The 20,499-nt window shown below is 47.1% G+C and overlaps 1 protein-coding gene across 1 annotated transcript in view; it reads right to left on the minus strand.

Annotated features, from left to right (window-relative positions):
* The window catches only part of TRAPPC9 (trafficking protein particle complex subunit 9), a 478,436-nt gene that overhangs the window by 163,541 nt on the left and 294,396 nt on the right, over positions 1–20,499 (minus strand). Inside the window, exon 17 of the mRNA XM_059395212.1 lies at positions 12,213–12,355. Coding sequence (XP_059251195.1) covers positions 12,213–12,355 — 143 coding nt within the window. The remainder of the gene's footprint in view (positions 1–12,212; positions 12,356–20,499) is intronic.

A 20,499-nucleotide genomic window follows, 5' to 3' on the forward strand; every position in this document is an offset into this window, starting at 1 on the left:
ATGACATAGGCATATTTCACTGAAGTTTATACGTGAGACTTTTAAAATATATTCATGTATTTTTTTGTTAAATGGGAAAACTTTAACTGTCTTTAGCAGGTATGCTGATACAAAACAAATATCAGCTTGCAACATTTAATGATATACTCTTCTCTGATAAAATATGGATCACTTAAAACTATCGACTTTACTAATAGTTTAATACTACGTATCAGTAAGATATGAAAGTCCCCTGAAGACACACCTGTGAGCAGAAACACAACACTGGGAGGGAGTCCCTGGGAGGCAGTGCACCCGGACCCAGAGAGCGTGAACACATGGAGCCAACACCAGTCTAGATGGAAGGAATGTCCAGCTGCTCCGGCCCAAGATGGGCTCAGCCCCACCTGCTGGCCTCTACAGGTGCATAGCATGTCAGAAGTCGGAAAGATACTGGATATCAACCTTTTGTCTGTACTGTCATTTGCAAATATCTTCTCCCATTCCGTGGGTTGCCTCTTTGTTTTTTTCACTGTTTCCTTTGCTGTGTAGAAGCTTTTGATTTTGATGAAGTCCCAAAAGTTTATTTTCGCTTTTGTTTCCTTTGCCTTTGGAAACATATCTTGAAAGAAGTTGCTGTGGCTGATATCGAAGACAGACAAAAGGTTGATATCCAGGATCTATAATGAACTCCTCAAACTCAACACACATGAAACAGGCAAACATCAAAAAATGGGCAGAAGATATGAACAGACATTTCTCCAATCAAGACATACAAATGGCTAGCAGACACATGAAAAAATGTTCATCATCACTAGCCATTAGGGAGATTCTAATTAAAACCACATTGAGATATCACCTTACACTGGTTATAATGGCCAAAATTAACAAAACAGGAAACAACATGTGTTGGAGAGGATGTGGAGAAAGGGGAACCCTCTTCCACTGTTGGTGGGAATGCAAGTTGGTGCAGCCTCTTTGGAGAACAGTGTGGAGATTCCTCAAGAAATTAAAAATAGAGAGCTTCCCTATGACCCTGCAATTGCACTCCTAGGTATTTACCCCAAGGATACAGATGGAGTGAAGAGAAGGGCCATGTGTACCCCAATGTTTATAGCAGCAATGGCCACGGTCGCCAAACTATGGAAAGAACCAAGATGCCCTTCAACAGACGAATGGATAAGGAAGCTGTGGTCCATACACACTATGGAGTATTAGGTCTCCATCAGAAAGGACGAATACCCAACTTTTGTAGCAACATGGACGGGACTGGAAGAGATTGTGCTGAGTGAAATAAGTCAAGCAGAGAGAGTCCAGTATCATATGGTTTCACTTATTTGTGGAGCATAACAAATAGCATGGAGGACATGGGAAGTTAGAGAGGAGAAGGGAGTTGGGGGAAATTGGAAGGGGAGATGAACCATGAGAGACTATGGACTCTGAAAAACAATCTGAGGGGTTTGAAGTGGCGGGGGTGTGTGAGGTTGGGGTACCAGGTGGTGGGTATTATAGAGGGCACGGATTGCATGGAGCACTGGGTGTGGTGAAAAAATAATGAATACTGTTTTTCTGAAAATAAATAAATTGAAAAAATTAAAAAAAAAAAAAAAGTCGGAAAGACAACGGAAGGTGTGCTCCTCATTTCAGAGGACGCAAGCCGCCGTGTGGGGTGGGCTAGACGACATGCTGACTGCTGACGGCCATGCACCTGGAGGCTGGGGGCTGTGTGTGGCTGGCAACCCCAGCCAGACAGGTTCTCCAAGAAGCAAGGCAGCCTTCCTCCTGTCCCCCTGGTCATGCCTCATAGCCCGAGCTTGGGGGGACTGCCGAAGAGATGTCACCGAGGCAGTGGTGGGCCGCCCTGTCTCGTGGCCCACCGGCATAGGTTCCCTGGCTGGACTGCCCCCTGCACCTCCCATAGGGCAAGAAGGCGAGTCCCCCTCCCTGGGCTTGGCCATCCTCCAGAAGGGTGTGAGATGGGAAGCAATGACCGAGAGCAGCATCTGAAGGACAGGAGCTCCCCAGAGGGAGCAGGGCCGTCCCTGCTGAAGTCGAAGCGGGCTCCGCGAGCACGGACCCCGGCGCCAAGCCCTGAACATACTCTCTCCAGGAGCCCTTTATCTGGGGACCAGTCCTCTCACACTTATTACATCTCGTTGACATCAAATACCTTGCTATTGCCTGGATGTTAGAAAAAACTTGGAACGTTCAGTAAATATTACAAGGGTCTTAATTTGGCCCTTAAAGTCCTTCTTTTCAGTATTTATTTTCTACATTTCCCAACCACAGACACACTTTTTGTCCTCCTGGGAAAGGGGGTGTGGGCTGCACAGGACCGCCCTGCACATTTTTTTGCAACTTCCTGGGAATCTGTAACTATTTCAAAATAAATTGAAAAAAAAAAAAGAAACCTGACCTGGGACTGAATCAGACCAACGGAACTGCAAACACCGTCTCACCTTCTGTCGCTCAGGAGAGGAAGAGGAACGAGCCTTCTGCTCCCTCGGGGTAACTGGTCACAAGGACGTGTGTACGAAAGACGCAGCCGCTCTCTGGGGCATGCTGGGTGGGTGGGGCCAAGCCAGGCTAAGACACACCCCCAGCAGCAGTGGCCGTGGCCCACCCCACCTCTCGGTGTGCGCACCCCCCCCCCCCAATCCCTCCCTGTCACAGGGGAGGTCGGGCACTGTCCTGTCTGCACCGCCCCCCGAGAACTAGTGTCACGTCTCCTGTAACCCCCGAAGCCAAGTCCAACTGTTCTCCTCCGGCTTCCACCACGTGCTGCTCCCATCCACACAGCGACATTTACTGAATGGTGTACTGGAGAGATGCTGCCGAGACAGCAGCACATCCACAAGTGCTCGCCCTCAGAGAGCTGGCCGTAAGGTGGGGGACAGGCAGACGGACCTGCCGCTCGAACATGCTGAGAGGAGGGACACCCCAAGGAAGCCCGTGGGGCCCGTCGCAGCAAGTCTGTGTGCGTTCACAGGCCCGACTCACCCCTTCACCCCCAGAGTCTGGCACAGAGCTGGAACCCGCAGGGGCACACACAAGCAAGAACATTGCCAACCATGTTTTGCGGCGCGCTGCCTCCAGACAGGCACTATGTTAGCACTTGATGGACACGTTTAAAACTTCACCACAACGCTGCGAGATCGGTGTCATCTCGGTAGCAACAGAAACGATTTGCTCAAGACCACAGTGCAAATAAGCAACGGCATCAACATCTGAAATCAGACACGGGCACGCTTCCTTCTGAATCCCGGGGCTTGTTAAAATTCTAAAGTCTGGTTAAACGTAAAGCAACTTAATAAATAAATGTAGCAAGGTGAGAAAGACCTACCATGATACAACCCAACATTAAGAATGCCTACACCATGGGTCTGTGAGCACAAGTTCCCCACAGAGTTGAGCCATCTTACCCCGTGGGGGGAAACGGAATTTTCCTAAATGGCCACAGATAAGTGCTGTGCTGTGTCAAGTGGCATGATTTCTATTAATAATGTAATAATGATCACACCCCACGCCCCGCTCAGGGGACGGTATTTTTCACACAGCTCCAAGGAGCAATGTAGGAGATCGGATCATTTATTTAACAGGCTAGAAAGAAATTGCTCCTCGGGCAGGAGGAAAGCTGGGCACGGAGACAGGAGCGGCGCTGCCTGATCCATTTCAGTCTGGTCCTGGCAACAAACCAGCCAACTCTGTGAATCTCAACGTAACTGACCTCTTAAATGGAAGTCAGCTGAGACCTATGTAAAGCCTTGGGGGGCTGTGGGGAAGAGCCACGGAACCCCACCTGCCCTCCTGTGCTTTGCTGTCAAGAACACATCTGCGTCCTCTAGGACCTAACGCGCTTGTACCCTCAGCCCGGTGAGGTGAGCAGGGCCGCGCTGAGTGCTCGGCGGGGCAGGAGGCGGACCTGGGAGAGCCGGCCACCTCCAAGGACATGGCGGGGTAAGGGGCCGAATGAAGAGCCCAGCGCTCCGAGTTCAGAGACCAGCTGGCAGAGACCCCAGTGCACCCCACACTTCCTCCCTGTGGACAGTCGGCTCAGGCTATGGCCACGCTTCCTGACACAATGCCCCCCACAAAGGGTTCTCTGGGCTTTATGGGGCACTGAGCCCCAGACCCAGGACCCTCTAGAATACAGCAGACCCTGAGTAAATAGAATATCCCTCCCTCTCTCTCCCAAAACACTAACATTTGAAAACCACCAGTGAGAAAACCTGCCTACGTCATCAATGTTCATGACAGCAGCAGACACTGAAACCACCCAGGGAGCACAACAGCTTCCCATCCCTGTGCGTTTCGGCTGTAGAGTAGCGTAGGCTCGGTCTGTGCCAGCGACGGTTCTCTTCCGATGTCTGCTTGGCTTCCCTTTGCGCCAAGAGCAGCTGGAGTCTCCGCCCAGGCTCCAGGTACTGGAGGTCACGCAGCTGTGTGTGCTGCAGAGGCCCCGAAGCCATGTCACACGCTGGGAGGAACCGGGTGAACCGCATGCCCTCTCTGGACCTTATTTAGAACGCAAGTGTGTTGAAATAAGCCATCTCTGGGGACACTTGACTTGAAAATGACAGACGCTAACAGTGAAATCTTCATCTGGGAGTAAGATGAAAAACAACACACCGTGTCGCATCAAATTCTATGAAGGGCAAATATTGAAAAACCAAGTGCCCGCGTTAAATGCATGATAATTCTGCTAAGTTCCAGGCCGTGCAATTATATGGGTCTCTAAGGAAAAAAGAGCTTAAATCATTTTTTTTTTAAGTCATGCCTTTTACACCAGAGGCAAGGGAATAAGTGTAGTCTTCGTATTTTGCATCTTCAGATCTGCAGTTATGACGCAGTTAACACCCTAATAAACCCATCCCAGGCTGAAAATATCATAAGCCAAAACGCATTTGATACACTAACCTACTGAGCATCACAGCTGAGCCTGGCCTACCTTATATGTGTTCAGAACACTGACATTAGTCCACAGTTCGGCAAAAACATCTCACAGTGCCCATTTGATAACGTCTCACGTAATTTACTGAATACTGCGCTGGAAGTCACAAACAGAAGGGCCGTGTGTGTGCAGAACAGCTCTCAGTCTGCAGGGTACTGACCCTCGTAATCACTGGCTGTCTGGGAGCCCCAGCTCCCCACCACTGCCCAGCATAACAAGCAAGTACCTGCATATCACTGGACCGGGAAAAACAAATTCCAACTTCCAAGAACAGTTTCTACTAAGTTCAGACCACTCTCACACCATTTCAGGGTTGAATAATCCTAAGTCAAACCATTAAATCAAGGACTCCCTACGCTCGTTCAGTCGTTCCGTAAGTTTCCTGTGGCCCTACCACAGCCACGGGTGCCAAGCTTTGAGGCCCCAGGACTGGTAATCAGACTGTGGGCTGCACAGGCCTCAAAATCTGGCCAAGGAAACAGAAACAACAGTTAGCAACCCTCTGCCATTCTTCCCAGGGAATGGCTGGTAAAACCCTACTCATTCTTCAACCATTAAGACACTTTCATCTCCTAGGCTGTATTCCCAGCCTTCTCCAGATAAAGACAAAAACAAAACAAAACAGGTGTTCTCTCCAGTTACATATACATGTACGCATTTGCTACAATCCTGCAACCTCACCTCCGCCAAGATACATAAGGCTTCAACAACTCAAAAGATGTTCTTCCTTCTAGGGCAACCACCTGCTTGGGATTGCCCAGCACCGAGGGCTCTCCCAGGGCAAGGGCATTTCTAAGCTAAAACCTGGGAAGTCCCAGGCACAGCGGGACAGCGACCCTATCCCTGCAAGTCCGTTCCTGCCCTGCTCCCCCTCAGCCTGCAGCCCGCCACGGTCCAGACTTCTGCTCCCTGCTCTACTAGAAATAGGCATAAATGAGGTTGTGCAGCGGTTGGCATCACGATTTTGAGCTTATTTGGTGTTGCTGCGCGTCCCAGTGGCTCACTTTGTTGGAGGAATGTCCCCCCGCACAGGATGCACTGCAGCGTTACACGTGCCCTGCTGACTGGCACCTGGAACGGCTTCCAGTTTGGGGTTACTACAGAGAAAGCGGTTACGGAAACTCTTACAGGAGTCTTTCTGTGAAGACAAATGTTGATATTTCTTGAGCAAGGCCCCTGCAAGGTCACTGGGTAGGCAGACATCACACTTGGCGAGAAATGGCCAGACGACACGTGTGCTGTGCTACTCTCCTGTGATTTACAAAGGCTCCTGCCCCTCCACGTTCTTAACGGCACCAGATGTGGTCAGTCTTAAGTTCGGCAGCGCTACCGGGTAGACAGTGGCATCGAATTGTGGTTTTACCACGCACTTCCCCGATGATGAATGATGCGGAGTACTTTCAGGTGAGCGTGGGCCGTCTGTATACCTTCCTTGGTGAGTCTCTGTTCAAATCTTCAGCCCATTGTCTCTTAGGGTTTATTTTTAAGACTTCATTACGTACGTCAGATAGAAGACTTCTATTGCACACGTGTGTAACACACATTTTCTCCCAGCATGGAGCCTGCCTTTTGATGACGTAAAGTTTTTAATTTCGATAAAATGCATTTAATCAGCTTTCTGTTTTATGGTTAGTAGGTTCTGATCCCATCTGAGAAATCTTTGCACCAAAGTTACCAAGATACTTTGTTACTTTTTCTTTTAAAAGGTTTATAAAGTTTTTTTCATTTAGATCTAGAATCTATCTCAAATGAGTTTTTGTGTGTGATGTGTACTCAGTTCTTCCAGCATGATTTCTTGAAAGATGTTTTCATTCCATAAGAAGTTCTACTCATACCTTCTAAAAGTCAGTTGATCAGGAGTACGTGGCAGTCACAGTTGGTTAAGCACCTGAATCTTGCTTTGGGCTCAGGTCCTGATCTCAGGGTCATGAGATCGAGGCCCATGATGGGCCCCACGCTCAGCATGGAATCTGATCAGGACTCTCCCTCTGCCCCTCCCCTCTGTGCTCTCTCTCAAATAAGTAAGTCTTTAAACAGAGGCATTTGATCGTATATGAGAAAGTCTATTTCTAGAGTACCTAGTATGATCTATCAATCCCCTTGTCTATCTAATAGCACTCTCTTAATTACTCTAACTTTATATTAAGTCTTAAAATCATACCCTATACCTTCCAACTTCTTTTTTTGTCAAAAGCTGTGTCTAGTCCATTGGCAGTAGCCTGTTCCATTTTGAAATAATTTCTAAAACAACATGTCAATTGCACTAAAAAAAAAAAAAATCCTGCTGGGGGGCACCTGGGTGGCTCAGTGGGTTAAGCTTCTGCCTTCAGCTCAGGTCATGGTCTCAGGGTCCTGGGATCGAGCCCTGCATTGGGCTCTCTGCTCAGCGGGAGCCTGCTTCCCCCTCCTCTCTCTGCCTGCCTCTCTGCCTATTTATGATCGCTCTCTCTGTGTCAAATAAATAAATAAAATATTTTTAAAAAAACCCTGCTGGGATTTTGATTGAAATTGCACTGAATTTATAATCAATTTGGGAAAACTAGTATCTTAGCAAAAATTGATTCTTCCAATCAATAAGCATGGTATACCGCTCCAATTTTTTTAAGTGCTAATTTCCCTGACCTGTGTTTTGTCATTTTCAAGGTAGAGATCATATGTACAAAGATTTAGCCTTATGTGTTATATGTTGCTGCAATATAAATATTTTCAAAATTTCATGTTCAAATTAATTGCTAATACATAAATCTATAATTGGTTTCTGAATATAACATGGCATCATCCTACAATCTGACTAACCTGACTTACTAGTTCTGGTAATCTCTTTGGCATGGTAGATCTCCTGGTAGCTCTACATGTAAATGATCACACGTATCACACAAACAAACAATAACTATTCAGCGTTTCCAATGTTTACAGCGCTCATTCTTTTCTCATCTCGTTGCTCTGATTAGATAGAACTGGCAGAAAAGTAATGACTATACTGGCAAGAGCAAACATACTTACCTTGACTGATGCTAGCCTAGAGAAACAGTGCTAGCCTTCATAATTAAGTACAGAATCAACTATGTAATTTACGGGTTTGTAGACACCCTAGACTAGGTTGCAGAAGTTCTCCAAGCCTTGTTTACAGACAGTTTCTATCAGAAGTGTTGAATTTTGTCAGAGGGGTCTTTTCCCATCAGTTGACATCTTATTTCTGGCCTTTATTCTGTTGGTAGAGTAACATCATGGACTGATTTTTCCATGGTCAAAGGACCATGGAATGAAACCTGAATTGCTGGATGAAACCTGAATTGTCCACACCGTGTTCTCTCTTCTACTGCTGGAGCTGACTTACTAGCATTTGGTTCTGGGTTTTTCAGTTATGCACACTGGTCACAGCACTTACTTTCTCACAATGTCTCTCCCTGGATTTGGTTGGCATCAGGGTGAAGAGAGCATCATAAAATGAGAACTGGAAGTATTCCCTCCCTTCCTACTTCTGGAAGAATTTTTGTAGAAATGGTATTACTTATTTCTTAAAAGCTTGATGTATTTCATAGTGAAATCACCTGAGCCTCAAGTTAACGTCAATTAAGACTTTAAACTCTAACTGATATGTGACTACGTCAGGGACTCTATTTCATCTCATGTCAACTTTAGTAATTTTTGTCATTTAACGCATTTTCCATTGGTAAATTTTATTGGAATATGATTTATCATAAAATACTTTTTATTATTCTTTAAATGTGTACATGATCTGTAGGATTCATCCACAGTATTAGTAATAGTGCTTTCTTTTTTAATTCTGATTGTCCTGACTATGGTTTATTAATTTTATTAATCTTCCCAAAGAATCAACTTTTGGTTGCATTGACTTTACATATTTTTTTCATTTTCTATTTCAATGATAACTACTCTGTATTGTGTTTTGAACCATTCAACTTTTCTAACAAAAGCATTTAGCATCCTATAAATAACAGTTAGCTGGGATTATTTACCAGAACTGTGCATGTCTCCTATATTTGTGCTAGTTTCCTGCCTGCTTGTCTATCAAATACTGAGATACGGGGGTCAAAATATTCAGCTGTAATTGTGGCATTTTCCATTTCTCCCTGAGATGTCAGTTTTATTTTGAAGTTATAAGTACATTTGCATTTAGGCTTACATACTCGTGATGACTTGATCCATCTATCAATATACATTACCCTATCTCTTCTTCTCCTTTACTACAAATCTACTTGTTTGATATTCACATACCCACGCCAACTTTCTCATGATTACTGTTTGCGTGGCATATCTTCCCCCCAATCTTTGTGCTTTTCAACTGTATGTAATTTTGAGTTTCTGGTAGGAAACATGTAATTGACTCTAGTCCTTTTTTTAATACAATCTGACAACTTCCACTTTTAAATACAGTCTTCAGTCCATTTACATTTAATATAATTCTTGGTACATTGGATTTAAGTCAACCACATTGCTATCTGTTTCCTATTTGACTGTACATTCCTAATTCTTTACTCCTTTCTTGTCACCTCTTGCCTGGTTTTCTGAGTAAGCATTTTTAGTAACCCATCTTCTGTCTTCTGACTGACGATTCACACTTTATGTGGTTGCTGAAGGGTGTGTAATATGTGCCTTTAACTTATGATATGGCTGAAGCTAGAATGTGGTAACGTACAGCATGTAAGAACTACCATTTCTCCTCTACTCCATTTCCCCTCCATTTCTCTGTGCTATTTCCTGTTGAGTGTTTTACTTCTATATATGATATGCACTACAAAATTAAATGCTCTTATTTTTTCTTTAAATAGTCAACAGTCTCTTAAAGAAATTAAGCAAAGGGAAGAATCTTTGGTATTTATTCACTTGCTATTTCTATTTCTGGGATTCAACATTCCTTAATATAGACCCGTGTTTCCATTTGGTATTATTCCTGCTTGATGAGCTTTTATCAGGCTGATGAAACACAAGGACAAAGCTCTATCCATCTCTTACCCCCACTGAACCCTTTATATAGCATGTCAAACATTGGAGGTATTGATATTAAGAATAAATGAGACACTGAAGGTGATGGTTTAAAGGTGCACAGTCTGGTAAGTACTTTATTAGAAGTATAGAAGTACTTCCAGAGAAGGACCAACCCACTCTGTATAGTTATATTCAGGAAAATTTAACAAAAAATGATGACACAGATCATTAATGGCCAACAAACATTTTCCAGAAGGTTAAGTAAAAGAATGATAGTTTAAGAAGAGTTTTAGAAAAGGATGTATGCAAAGGCACATTGTAGGAAACTGTCCTGACATACCGCCGGAGAGTCTCCACTTGATGTTGGGAGAACTGGGGGATAAACAGAACTGGAGCTCCAGAGGAAGGTCTGGGTCAAATTTTTCAGTACCCTCAATATCACAGTAGCGACCTCAAACTTTATCTCCTAAGCACTGGGAAAGTCTTTAAGCCAGACAGTGAGGTGGAAACATCTGTAATTACAGGTTGATGTGGGAGCAAAACCAGAGTAAGGGTTTAAGAGAAAGATGTGCAATGGAAGGCAGGGGACGATCTGGAGACCTTTCAGAGGCTCAACGCACAGGATCTGGAGAGGACTAGGTTTGGCAGGGGTGGAAAGGAAGGATTAGGAGAAATCCAGTCTCCATCCCAAGAGCAGGAAGACGACCATGCAAGCCAACAGGAAAGGGTTGGCTCAGCAGGTGCGGATTCGGGAGGCAAGCAGCCCTGTGCTAACCACCGGCTCTTGCAAGTGTGTGTCCGCTCCATTCCACGTGGGGCCATTGTTCTCATCTTAAATTGTCACTTAGAGCAGCAGGGGCCATGACGTGCAAGCTGGACATCCAGAGTGGGGAACAAACCCAACTCAGTGACAACTTGTGCTGCTTCCAGGAACTATTTATATGAGCAGCAGCAGCAGGCGGTGCGGGGATGCGAGGGAAGCGTGGCAGGTACATCACAGAGCAGCCCTAACGCGCAGGAAGGGCCGGAGACACTGGAGCAGGAACAGCGTCTGGCAGCAGTCTTGGCCACAGCTCCCCCTGGGCCAAGCGCTTTGATGCTTTATACAACAAATTCAAAACAGAGGCGAGCCTCGGCAAGAAAGGCTATTACTCCACGGACTGAAAAAGTGACAGATGATGAAATGTAATGCTAAAAAGCCCGAGCTAAGCCATTAATTCTTGTGAAGCCGTTCTCCAATGGCTGGGAAGAAAAATAGTCTTTCCTATAAACTAAAACTACACTTCTTATTTGGGGCTGTATCACTTTAAAGGGAGTTTTCTATCAACCTTAACAGGGGCAGCAACACCCGTCTGTCTTACCCTGGGGAGGACAGGAACCACTGGAGAGGAGGAGCTGCCGCCAGTGATGCTCTTTCCCCAGCTGGAGACCAGAGGGGCTGGTCACCGCTGCTGCCTCAACTCTGCTAGGAATAAACAGCACTATCCCATTGCGTCCTGAGCCCGTAGGAAAGGCGCCCCTGGACACGAAGACAGACGAGTACCCCGTGCTAACCAGCACCTGCTGTCCACACGCTGCTGGCCGTGGGCTCGAGCATCTGAGCAGCAGGAATACCCTCCACTGTGTTCGGACCTCATCACTCCCAGCTCAGCCTAAGTCTAAGCTGGAGATGGGAAACTGGCCTTTTCCCACCTTCCAGAAAAACGCCTCTAGGACCTCTGGCCACTTCGGGGTTTGGAGTATATACTCTGTCTGATTTCTCTTCCCCGAAAGAAGATTAGGCCTAGAGAAGTAAGTAGGAGAGAAAACTTCGGTGTAAAAAGGGCTCCCTGGGCAGAAAGCGGCCAGTGCTCCAGATGGCGGGGAGCTCCACGCACGGAGATGCCGAGATGCTGGACAACCTGGAGGGGCCCAGTTTTACTGGGATGCCAGCAGTGAGACAGAAAAAGACGTAGGACTCCCCCAGGAGTGCCCGGAACATGGGGCTAGCTGCCGAACCCCCTACCAACAGGAGACTGAACCGGAAAGAAGCCAGGGCGGCTCAGGGCAATGCGTGGGGAACGCGCCCCATACAACGACAAGCACAGGCCGCACGCTGCAGCCCTACCATCACCGTGAGGCCATCTGAGAAGGCGGAGAGCCCAACCACTCACAGGCACTTCTGTGTGACGCCTGCTTTCCTCACGCAGAACCCACTGCCAGGACGGCTGAGCAACGGGGCGCGATGGTTTGGATTTGACTAGCGCCGGCACCGAGACCAACAGAGGCCAGAACTCCAGAGGCAGTACTGCCAGAGGCTACAGAAAGGCCGATGGAGCCGAGCTCCGTTTACCTGGTTGCCGGCAGAGTGCTGACTCGGGTGAAGAAAACAGACGGCTCGGCCTCCACGTGCAGCCCCAGGGAGAGGTTCCTGTAATATCCTTCCACGTGGCCCGGCCCTCCAGAGTACTTGAAATTCAGGATAGCTTCCAGGGTCTAAAATGATGGAAAAAAGATGATACGTTAACAATCGGATCAGCGTTCTCCCAGGAGGCAGGCTTCACTTCAGTAAGGCTGGGGAGAACCTGCTGGGCCGCTCTGCTAGCCGGCGCCCGTGCCGTCCTCCCGATGGCCCCGTGTCTACGCTAACATGTCCCAGACACACAAATGGAAAGGGCTCTCCAAGTCTTCTGCGGTGCATAGAGCATCTGAGAGAGAAAAACACCCGCCCGTCAGCGTCCCTTAAACATGAGGGGGGTGCGGGAGGGGGCGCTTGTCTCTGAGCGGTAGAGTATGGCTCCCAGGCCAACAGTCAGTAAAGCCGACAAGCTACAAACCCGTGAAACTTCCTTGAACCCTGCAAGAGATGGGGTCATGGGGCAACCACGGAGCCAAAAGACCAAGGAGGTACAAGGCCCTTCTAGAAGGGAAGGGCAGGGACACCTGGTGAGCAAGCGTAGAGCCTGCCACCATATGGGCCGGCTCAAGGGTAACGAATTGCTCGAGGCTGAGTGAAGGCTCTCCTAATGGCTAAGACCTCGTGGGAGCCCAAACAAGAACAAGTTCCCACCCCTGCAGGCTCTTCGCCGTGGGCCTCCCTGGGCAGAGACACGGAGGACGGGCCAGGGTGCAGGAGAACGGAGGAGCCCCGCAGTAGCCCAGGCACAGAGGAAGGGGGTGAGCGGCCACTAAAGGAAGATTAAGAAACCAAAACCCAGCCCCAGCCCCACACTCCCCTCTCATACCCAATCAGACCCCTCTTTCTCCTTCGAGGCGAAACCCTAAGCTTCTGGAGGACGAGCCGCCAATGCCGAGGCAGAGATAAATACCCGTTCTAGCGGGGCGAAGGGCTGGAGCTCGAGAGAGCCAGAATCCCACCCCAGCGCTGTTGGGGGTCTCCCACCACTGAGCCGGGCTGGAAAACCCATTCAGCCACGGATGAATATCGCCGCCAGATATTCGGTGGAGACGGCCGCTATGTGCGGGAGGGGCAGGGGCGCCAACGGAGCCGACCCGGCGGACCCAGGCGCCCAGTGCGGGACGAGGACAGCAGGGAGGCCTGTCTGCTCCCGCCACCGGTACCAGCGGGGAAGGAGCAAAGGTGTGGAAAGAGCCCACTGGGGGTGCCGGCCTGCAGGGGGGCAGAGGATGCGGGCGGTCCGTGCTGGGAAAACGCCTGGCACTCGGCAGCCCCTACTTTGCTCCCCCACTCCCCCATACAAGACAACACCCGAGGAATTCTGGAGCCTGTGGTGCACCCACGTAACTATAGCAACCAGAATCTCAATCCCAGCTCAACTGCATGCCAGAGTGACTCTGCCTTCCACAGCGAGCCCCCAACACAGGCATCAGGAAAGTCTGCCCGGGAGCCGCATGTGGCCCGCAGCCGGTCTTACGGGCCTGGGAGCACTTTTTAGAGCTTGCAAAGGTTGCAAAGCAACAGCAATGCCAAATAAACGGACGACATGGACCATTTGTGGCCAGCAAAACTGAGTATTCCCCATCTGGTTCTCTCTGTCAAAAGCTTCCTGGTAAACTGTAAGGAGAAAACAAGCCGACCTTCATGACCGCGGATTAGGGAGCACCGGCGGCAAGAGACGAGAGGCAGAGTCACGGCAATCCAGAGCAGGCAGACCTCCCGGAGGACCAGGAGAACGCCCACTGCCGTGGCCGAGCCGTGGGCAAGGGCATGAGAAAGTAGCGTGTCTGGCCCTCAGCTGAGCACGGACGACGCTCGTGGAAGTCAGAGCACACAGAGCCCAGAGAAACGGGGGCGGCACGGACGACGGCCAGCCAGGGCTGCAAAGCCACGTGCTCCCGGTAAGGCGTGCGTATCCCATCACCTGGGAAGAGCAAAGGGAAGCCAAGCTTCCAGAAGGATAGGAGGAGGAGCTACCTGCCTTCCGCTGCAGGTTCAAGAGCCTATTCCCATAAACCTTCCTGGTAAGACGATGTTTGGCCTTTGGTCTGTGCTTTCATTGACCTATTTCTTCCTCCCAGAGGAGAAGCAGCCCCAGCTACAGACTTTTTTAAAATGAAGAACACACCCTCTATGGGCCTGCCATCAGTGACGGGGCACCCGAGGGAGGACAGCAACCCTCCCGAGAGACTGCAGAGACTTGCGGGGCAGCACGGAGCGTGTGCGGGGCGCGGGTGCGGGCAGCGGGTGTGGGGGTTAGGCTCAGGGCAGCCCTCTGGCTCCCCGAGATCCTGGCCATGCCTCCCCTCCGTGCCCAGCCCACGGCCCCACTGTGACACGGGGACAATAAGGAACACCCAGCTCAGCGCAGATCTGATGAGAAAATGTAGCAGCAGAGCAAAGAGACTCAACTCCGAGACATCCTTTCTCCCGCTGGAGCCTCGCCGTCTCACACCCGGACACAACATGGCTTAAAATGGGAAGAAACCGGAAGTGGATTTTAGGGCTATTCCTCCCCCCTCCCCATTTTCTATCACCATTATATGTATATATAATAAAAAGGGCCCTTTCGACCACTGCCAAGCATACAGCTGTGTGGCATGCACACCCACACAGCTGGGCAACCATCACTGCTCTCCGTCTGCAGGCAGAATTTTTCCTCATTTTCCCAAACCCAAACTCCATCCCCAAGAAACGCTAACCTGCCCCCACCCCCATCCTCCCCTAGGCCTGGATACCGCCACGCTCTGTGCCTACGAATGAGAAGACTCTCGGAACCTCATGTAAAAAGTGTCCTAGCTTTTGTCCTTTTGGGACTGGTTTGTTTCTATCAGTTTCATGTCTTCAAGGGTCGCACGTGGTGTAACGGGTGTCAGAAGGTCTGTTTTTAAAGCTGGAGAACACGCCCCGGCCCATACAGGCCACATCGTGTTTACGGATCTGCTGAGGGACACCTGGGTTTCTCTGACCCTTCAGCTGCCGTGGACGACACGGCCACGAACACGGGGAGACAGCGGTCCTGAGATGCACTCTCGGCCCTCTGCGTCCTCACTTATGTACGTACATTTAATCGTCGTGGGGATCACTGTGCCGTTTTCCACGGCTGCTACATCTTCTGTCCCCACCGACAGTGCCTACGGGTTCTAGTTTCTCCGATCCTTGTCAACATCTGTTATTTTCTGTCTCTTAGGTTTTTTTTTGTAAGAACTCTCCTAAGGGGTGTGAAGTGGGATCTCTTTTTGGTTTTGAGGCACATTTTCCTAATGACTAGTGATACCAAGCATCTTCTCACGCGCTGATGGGCCCTTTGTTATTGGCTTTGGAGAAACGTCCGCTCAAGGACATTTTAAAAGCTGTCATTTTAAAAGCACACTTCCCACCCCTCTTCTTCAAGGTGTCTTTCACACCTAGAGGTTTATAGGTGCCCTTCAACTTCTGTACCACCAGGACGCCTCCACTGATTCTCTCCACCCACATAAACATGAAATAAATCCATGTCTTATACAAGAGGATGCCTACACTTCCTCACTTAAAAGGCTCAAGAAAATACAGAATATTTTTTAATACCCAAAGATCATATTTTGGACTCACCCAAATCCCAAATCCTTTCTCGGTAGCAGAAAGTACTGCTCTATCAACCCAAAAGGATTGCTGGCTTCATGTGAATGTTTCTTATGCTTTTTGAAAAATCCCTCATCATCAGCAAATGACAAGACCCCCGTACACACACATCCCAATAAGCCAATAAGCCTTTCTTTTTAATTTTTATTTGTTTACTTATTTGAGAGAGAGCAAGAGAGAGAGCACGCACAAGTCAGGGGAGAGGGAGCAGGAGAAGCAGACTCCCCCACCCTGAGTAGGGAGTCCGACGCTGGGCTGGATCCTAAAACCCCAGGACCCTGACCTGAAGGCAGGTCAGGTGCCCCCAGGACCCCCCCCCCAAGAAGCTTTCCTGTAACAGCTTCCTGAATACAACTGATTTCTATTTGTTTGGTCTATTTTACTCATTCATCCTTTCAGACACTTCTGGGTACTCTCTGAGCGCCAGGTTCTGTGCTTAAAATGAGACGAGTCGGGTGTGGCCCCGGGTCTCAGAAAGCTCAGTAAACATGGAGAGAGCTAACAGATGCCTGAACTAAGTCACTAACCCAGAAAGCCCACCCAACAAACAACATATACATGGTGGTTTTCACAGATTGCAGGCATGGTGGTCAGGGAAACAAACATTCTGAGTAACGGCCCTGAAATGCTCAACTCCATGAAGTACACAAATGTCACACGGACTTTGTTTTTATTTAAGGTAAACTTAAGCGTCACATCCAGGGAGTGATGTAGTAGAAATCACCTAGGAAGGCAGCAAAAAATTCATGGGGATACACAAGCATTATAAAACAAAGAAGAAATAGTCTGTGTTTCTATTTTCTTTCTAGGTCTTTTGCTCTGTAAAGAACCAAGAAAAAGACAGGATTACAGGGAAGATAATTTATAAATATCAAGCAAATTAAAGATTTTGTATAATTGTTGAGTATTACTGCCTTTCTTCCTTCCTTAAAAAAAAAAACAAAAAACACTCCTTGGCAATATAAAATTAGAATATTTTAATAAAACCAGAAAGTGGGTTGGTAAGGTAAAAGACACAGGATGCTCCAACTTTTTTTTCAATCACAAAATAATGAGAAGCAATGTGTTACTGTTACCCTAAGACTTTCCCTTCTCAGAGTATGCTGTGGTCCTTACCTGGAAAAAATACTATTTGAGAAATCAGTAACGGGTAAGAAGCTAAAGAAAAAAATTTTCTGGGCATACAACTTATTATGTGAGCTAAAATAAAAGGTCTTTCAGTGGCTACCTTTTATTGAGCACCTACTAGGTACCAAATACCATGATAAGACTATTCACACTGGCGCCAACGTACTTGAGAGTCCTACAAGGAAAGTCCTGTTTGCATAGGCAAGGCTCGGGACTATTAGGAGAAGAGCCGGGGCCACATGCCCAGAAAGCAGCATATCAGGGATTTAAATGCAGAGCCACATGGCTACGCAGCCTGCTCTCTTGCCATTTTTGCACACTGCTCTGAAGAGCATCCATGCATCCATCTACCCGCTCACCCCCTGACCCTAAGCAAACGTCTACTCTGTGTAAAGGAAGATGGCAGAAGGTACTACACCACCTACGGGAACTCAAGTTGAGCTCAAGACACAAGCCTGGGGACATCTTTAGATAAACTGCTCTATGGTATAGAGCAGTATCCTAGGGAATATGGAGATACCGAAGACTATCACATCTGGAAGGCCAGGAGTTGGGTAAGAAGGAAGGACATTTCAGAAGAAAGGCAAAATTAGGAATTACTAAATTGAAAGTGGATAGAGAAAAACAAAGTCTAATTCTTGAAAATATCAGTAAATGTCACCAACCTTTAAGTTAGACTGATCGAAAAAAAGAAATTACCAATATTGAAAATGAATGCCAGCTGTGATTCTATACACATTAAAAGGATAATAAAATAGTGCAAACAATTTAGTGCCAATAGAGTCAACTTAAATAAACACATTACCAAATGCAACCAGGACGAAATAGAAAACCTGAGCGCCTCATGTCCACTGCTGACAACGGACTCACAACTGAAAACTGCCCTCTGCTAAAGGAAGCCCAAGGCTAGGTGGTTTTCCCGCTGAATTCTACAAAACCCCGGGTTAGAGACAATACCAGTTTTATACAAGCACCTTCAGAAGATAAAGGAAATGTCCCCCTTCTTTTGATGAGGGAAGTCTTACCCAAATACTAAAATAACACAGAGTTTTCATGGAAAGAAAACCACAGATCTATATTCATCAAGAATTTAGATGTAAAAATTTTAAGTTCAGTAATAGATACGATGAAAAACACATCATGATCCCGTAACTTTATCTCAACAATGCCAGGTTGGTATAACACCAGAAAATCCATTCATGTCATTCATCTTATTAAGAGACTACTACCAGACAAGAAAGGAAAGCCCTATGATCATCTCAATAGCATCAGAAAACAGAACTGACAAAATTAAAAACCAACTTGAGATTTTTTTTTAAATCTCCACAAACTAGGCATAGAAAGATCCTCAACCTACAAATTGCGCCATGAAAAACTTCTGCAGTTTAAATCCACATCTCATGGTAAACTAGATTAAGGCAAGGGCATGGCTGTCATTATTCTTGTTAACATTGTACTTGAGATCCTAGCAAGTTCAATAAAGTAAGAAAAGGAAATTAAAGACATACATGTCAGGAAGGAAGTAAAAACTATCTGCTCACAGACAACACCATCATGTACCAAAACAAAACAAAAAAATCTTATAAGGAATCTACTAGAACGCTCAGAAATTGCTGGTGGGAACCGAAGATAGCACAGTCACTTTAGAAAACAACTAGTCAGAATTCCTTACAGACTTAAAGAACTAACATATTATTCAGCAGTAAAACTCTTACCAAGAAAAATAAAAACACATATCCACACGAAGGCATGTATGTAAATACCTATGGAAATTTTATTCATAATAATCCCAAACTGGAAGTATCCTCAATGTCCAAGAAGAGGCAGGTGACCAGATTAATCATAGTGCATCCGTAAACTGGAATGCGACTCCGCAAGAAGATGGAACCAAGTCCCGACACTCACACCATGCGAGATCTCAGAGACATTACCCCGAGTAAAGAGTGTCGGCTGTGCCATATGCTGGCACGTGCAGGAGATGCTGGGAAAGGTTAGTCTGCAGGGACAAAAAGCAGATCAGCAGATGCCTGGGGTTGGGGCAAGTAAGGATCAGCTATGACAGGGTCCGGGAAACTTCCAGGGGGAGCGGGAGTGCTCTACATCATGAAGGTGTTGGTGGTGATGGTTACAGGGGACATGCTTCTGCCCAAACTTGCCAAGCCGCACAGTGAGTGTGGCTGCACTTTGCAGAAAACGATTTGCACTCGAAGCTGATTTCTGACCACTCAACAGCACACAAGCACTTGCAAACAGTTAAAGACTGCAAGTGAGAGAGTGGGCCACACCGATGTGGGACTGCTCGCGTCTCCGTACAAACGTGCTGCGCCAGGATTCCCGGGTTCTACAGTAAAAATGGTTGAGTGAAGTTATGGTTTACTGCAATTAAAACGTCACAAGATCCTGGAAAAGTCATACGCCTCTTCCAGGTCCCCATATCCTCGGCTGTACAATCAGAGTTGTGCCACATACTACGTAAGGTTCTCACCAGTTCCTAAATGAACTATTATCGTTTCTCTGTATTACTAATGTCCCATGATTCTAACCTAAATAAGGCTCTTGCCAGAGAGAAAGCATCACCCTTGTACACTATCCTAATTTATATGTCTAAGATACAGATCTCTAATTTTTAAAGACCTTAATTGGACCTGTCACCACAGATTTCCTTCTGCTCTATTTCTGAGATAGGATGTAAGATTAATAGCTGTGATATGATCCACTTAATAAGTCAAACACTCAGGACCAGAGGTCCCAGCTGGGGCTCATTCCCAAGAGACCAGCCCTGTGGTTTACTTAAGGTCAATGAAACATACAAATGAAAGCCATACCATTACTTTCCAGTTAATTAGCACTTTCAGCCAAAGTCTTTCTTCAGTGTTAATTATGCCTTAAAGATGCCAAGTGACTACAAATTAAACCGTACGTCCACGATAACGCGGGAATGGGTTAGAGCAACACCAGCTATGGAAACGGTGGTACTCGACGGCCACAGGAGCCCCTCAGTGGCTGAGAAGGGCTGGGACACCAGGTTCGCGTGGAGGGGGCCGTTAAAGACCAAGTCAGAAATCTGATTTGGGGTAAAGAAAGCACCGTTTTCATATCTGTTTTTGTGAAGTGTTAGTTGGTAGCACTTGACCTTTTTTTAAAAAGTGTCCTATCAGTCCTTTTTCTTCCAGACTTACAGGTTTTATATTTTATTTATATATTAAGGGAATCACTCATTGCCTGGGATATAAACTGCAAATATTTTTCACAGTTGCACACTGTCTCTGGTGCTGTTTTTTATCAAACTGTTTTAGAATTCTGTCAGCCTCTTTCATATAAATATATAGATAAATATAAGATAATGGCCGCAAGGGTCCTCCTCTGTTTAGTTCCTCTTCTTCCCCTACTAACAGTAGTTTGTGTGGAAATGCACTGGAGAACTGGTCAGTACCTCACTCCTCACTAAATTCACACGCACGAGCGCGGCGCC

This window comes from Mustela nigripes, chromosome 3 (genome assembly GCF_022355385.1).
Source record: "Mustela nigripes isolate SB6536 chromosome 3, MUSNIG.SB6536, whole genome shotgun sequence".
NCBI lineage: Eukaryota > Metazoa > Chordata > Mammalia > Carnivora > Mustelidae > Mustela > Mustela nigripes.